This window comes from Etheostoma cragini, chromosome 22 (genome assembly GCF_013103735.1).
Source record: "Etheostoma cragini isolate CJK2018 chromosome 22, CSU_Ecrag_1.0, whole genome shotgun sequence".
Taxonomy (NCBI): domain Eukaryota; kingdom Metazoa; phylum Chordata; class Actinopteri; order Perciformes; family Percidae; genus Etheostoma; species Etheostoma cragini.
The window spans coordinates 253,061-257,425 of record NC_048428.1 but is presented as its reverse complement, the minus strand read 5'-3'; the positions used below and the strand labels follow the sequence as shown (position 1 = coordinate 257,425).

Here is a 4,365-nt window from a genome sequence, read left to right as displayed (position 1 = left end):
CCCCCAGCAAATAGCCTACTGTAGTGTTCAAGACCCCCCCAGCATATAGCCTACTGTAGTGTTCAAGACCCCCCCAACTAGGGACCAACATTTACTAACCTCTGTGGTGCTACACCACAAAGTGATGTGCACCCCGCTGGCACGACTCCACACACTTTCCATTTCCGTGCTGGCGTTGATTGAACTTTGGTCTGTTGCCTTGGCGGTTAACCTAAAATCAACATAAGAATTTAATTTTGTATTCTATTTTCATATTGTAGTCTATTTGTATTTTTTTAATGTGCACCTCACCTCAAGGTGATTGCAGTGGGAGGGAGATTCAGTTTCTTACTGATCTTCTCAATCAGTATTGCATATGGAGACCCGGGGGGTACTGAGACAGCAAAGTTGAATGTGAAACGGACTTTGACGATATATGAGTTGTCAGCAGGCTGTTTCTTTTCTTCCTGGCAATTAATGAAAGGGCACATTGATGGTATCAAATCCCCAAAATGAAAAGAAAATCCCCCTCAAACACTGTAATACTTCCCATTGTGTGTGAATAGTGAATGGTTCCTATGTAAAAGCGCTTTGAGTAGTCGTTGAGACTAGAAAGGCGCTATATAACAACAGCCAATTACATTTAAAAAGCATACCTTTCGTTTTGTGACTCCACTGCTGTTCCCACTAGGAGTAAGACCTCAAATACAGAAAAGGTTATGTTATTTGGGTCAAATTGTATTTGCAAAAATACTTTCTATTGTAAGAGCATTAGTTAAAACCAATGGATTGAGTTGGTCAGTGGCAATGGTGTTTAGCAGCAATTAGAGAATGGTGCTTGTAGTTATTCTAGTTTGCTAATCTGTGTGTCAGAAAAATCTACCTTGTTTCCTTTCAGGTCTGATCGGTGCTTTTCGACTTGGAGGCTGAGCTCTTCCCTGTCCATGATTAACACCATTTAAAACACAGAAATAATAAGTGAAGGGGTTGTTGCATACTTAAAAAAACTTGTAAGTGTCAAGTGTCATTTTAGTCACCTGGAGGGTTTGCTTAGATAATAAAAACTACTGATAATGTTTTAAACGTCTCAGAGCAAAATGTAGCCTTACCGCGGACTGCATGGCTTCTACAAAATACTAAAGCAATCTACAAAACAAGAAAGGATACTTCTAATTCCTTACCTCATTCTGTTTAGAAGCCAAGTTGATCTCCAAAGGTTCCAGGTAATTGTACGGAACAAGTCCCCTCTATAATTGACATTATGAATGATGACTTCTCACACTTGACAGTAACATGATGTGAATACTCTCAACATGACATGAATAATGGTTTCTATGCATATTTTTCTAAAAAGAAACACGAGAGGTTGCAGATGTGCAGATTCTGTTCACTGAGGCCTTACTCTTTCATTGAAGATCACAGATGCCCAGTTGTCGGCCCCCTTCTGCAGTACAAACACAATATTTCCTGGCACAACAGCCAGCTCATCACTGGTCTCAGGAACAAACTCAAACAGCACAGTGTGGGGCTCTCCTTCTAAAGCCCTGGGAAGACAGGAGAGTTCCACATGGCATCAAGAGACCTGTTCGCACACTAGTCTTGCTTATTACTGGGCAATAATCCATTTCTATCCTGCTCTTGTAAATTGTACATTTACACAGTGAGTCCGCATTTTCCTCTTATAAAAGCATACCATTTTATAGATTGTCTTGATGCTTTTCCCCTGTGTTCTAGTTCCTTACCACACCAAGTGCAGATTTCTCTATTTTACACATCCTCAATGTAAAATGTAGAATCCACCAACTATCACAAAATCTTCTAAGTATCAAGGTCATTTGCAACCATAGTTTGTTAAAACAAGTCATATTTTTCGTCACTTACTTTGGGGTTTTTTGAGAGAGCATTAAGTTTCAAAGTGACTGCTGTACCTTAGAACCTCAGGTTCTTTTGGACGAGTTGGACCGTCTTCAACCTGTAAGATGTCAACAGACACAAAGCATCCAGTCAGTGGCGCTGGAAACGGTTTCAAATGTGCACAAATTAGGTGCCTATACGTTTTAAAAACTCCATATAAAATTGTATTTTCTATATTGAGTAACCTAAGATAATAACACATTGCTTTTTTGGTCATCAGATTGTAGTCTCTTTTTTTATTCCCAAAGAAGAGCCCATGTGTGACCTGTGGCTGTAGTGGGGCAAATCCAGAGAAGGCATCCTGAGGTACGACGGAGGCCACAACCTGACGATAGCAGAGAATAAAATTCAGGTTACCCATGGCAAATAATTCTATTGTTAAGTGATTGACATGTTAAGATAAGATAATTAAGATAATTTGTTTATTAGTCCCCAATGGGGAAATTACTGCACTACACTCTGTGTACACACTTTTGTTAGTACTCACACACAGGCCTGAAATACTTACTGTTACTGTTAGTAAATCAGATGAGCTGTACTCAGGTTAAGTTTAATGGAGTTGATATCACACTTGTAAATCATGTAGTAGGGACTAAAGGTATACAGAGGTAAGCCATCAGATTACCTTAGCTTTGCCCAGGTAGTCCTTCTTCTCCAGCTCAGCAACATAGTGCTTATTGGGTTTAAACAGCACTTTGGATGGGAACTCGACTGGTTTGAAAAGTTTCTGTTTCTGTTGGTGAAATTGCATTGGAAGGAATATTATTATATATGTCAAGTATTTCTAACGTGAAAGAAGAATCCTTTTTTAAAGATTATTTTTGAAGATTCTTTTGGCTTGATAGGACAGCTGAAGACAAGAAATGGGGGGCTGACATCCAGCATTGGACAGCAGGTTTGGAATTGAACCGTGGCCGCTGCGGTAAGGACTGAGTCTTAGTGCATGGGGCGCACGCTCAACCTTGGTGAGCTACCACGGTGCCCCATGAAAGAAGAATTCAATTCAATTATTAATACTGTTGATAATAAACAGCATCATTTTGCTAACCTAATGTAAATAAATAGCACTGTCCATTTCCTTATCCTCAAGGCTGCCCTGATCAGACTCATGTGAAGTTTATTTATTTGCAGATACACTCGGGCTTTTCTTATGAAGTGGGCACTGGCTGCTAATTGTGCAGCACTGCTTCATGGAGAAACCTTATCTGAGTTGTAGCATTGAACTAAAGAGTTGCACCTTCTCCCAAAAAGTTGATTAGTTTGGGTTTGTTTTAATCTGAACTACTCTGACAAAAATGCAATGCTGAATACATATTTGTAATTAATATGATCATATTTAAAGTTAATGAATAACTGAACAAGATATGTTGTTTGTTGCTCAAATCAGAACATTTTGTCATGGGTGAGGACAGTTTTTTTAATTTATTCAAATAATGGTTACTATATGTCAACTGACCAGGGCGGAGTCCAGGGCTTTGTCGATGATGTTGAGCTTGGCATCTGTCTTGTAGTTGAGAGCCTTCACGAGGTTTTCATGGGCTTTTTCCCAGTGACCCAGCTGAGCCTCAGCCAGAGCCACATTAATCAGAACCTGAAGCAGGAAACAAATTGACATTGTTTCAGAAGCTTGTCCCTATTACAATCACTCAGGCATTGCATAACCATCTTCTATCAAGGAGTGAGAATGTGTCCAATTGTACTTTGGAAGAATGGCTACCATTACCCATGTCAAATAAAAACTAACTATTTTGGAACAATTGGACAATTAACATTTAATTAGTCATTAGGGCAGATTACCAAAACAATGTACTCCATGTCTCTGAACAGTTTGACAACTGTAGCCAGGACCGAGGAGAATAGTCTAATCAGATGATAAGGCTTTACAAGAACATAAAAATGATTGGAGACGTTTAAATACTTACCTCACATGCATATAATTTGTATCTGAGACCAAGTGCTTTGTAGTCTATCAGCTGGTTGCCTCTTAGTGCTTTGAAGGCCTGCTGGAAATCAGCTAAACTCTCCTCATACCTTTTGAATATAAACAATCCAGTTAATAACTTTTGCGTGTAATAGACCACGACAATTGTAAAAACAAACGAGTAGTTACTAGGAACCAAATTTCATAATAAAAGCATAGATTGGCTTGTATTTTTAAATTTAATGTTAAAGGTCCAGTGGCATGAAAAGTTTTTTTTAATATTAAAATGAGTTCTCCCCCAGCCTGCCTATGGCCCCCCAGTGGCTAGAAAGGAGCAAGACTACCTCCTCTTTCTCTGCTCTGCACGTCCAGAGAGAGGTTTCATGGCTTTCAAACAAGCAAAGTGGCAGTTGGTCAAGGCTACAACCCCCAGTCTCCACCTTACAAAAGAGACTTCAGATACAGTATTAGGAACCACTAAGGTCTATATAAAGAGACTTCAGATACAGTATTAGGAACAACTAAGGTCTATATAAAAGAGACTTCAGATA

At 39.2% G+C, this 4,365-nt stretch overlaps 1 protein-coding gene across 1 annotated transcript; it reads right to left on the bottom strand.

Annotated features, from left to right (window-relative positions):
• Positions 1-109: 109 nt before the first annotated feature.
• Positions 110-4,199, bottom strand: ncf2 (neutrophil cytosolic factor 2). Its single transcript, XM_034862754.1, has 11 exons — positions 4,159-4,199; positions 3,816-3,924; positions 3,350-3,484; positions 2,519-2,626; positions 2,159-2,218; positions 1,908-1,951; positions 1,382-1,523; positions 1,161-1,226; positions 863-917; positions 621-679; positions 110-211 (listed from the first exon to the last, which is right to left on the bottom strand). The coding sequence occupies exons 1-11, from the start codon at positions 4,197-4,199 to the stop codon at positions 110-112; spliced, it is 921 nt and encodes a 306-aa protein (XP_034718645.1).
• Between the last annotated feature and the right edge of the window lie 166 nt (positions 4,200-4,365).

Coding starts and splice junctions, on each gene's coding strand:
- ncf2 (XM_034862754.1), bottom strand. CDS start 4,199: ATGAAACCTCTCTCTGGACGTGCAGAGCAGAGAAAGAGGAG. Junction 1,227..1,381: donor CTGTGATCTTCAATGAAAGA/GTAAGGCCTCAG, acceptor TGTCAATTATAG/AGGGGACTTGTTCCGTACAA. Junction 918..1,160: donor TGGCTTCTAAACAGAATGAG/GTAAGGAATTAG, acceptor AATCATGGACAG/GGAAGAGCTCAGCCTCCAAG.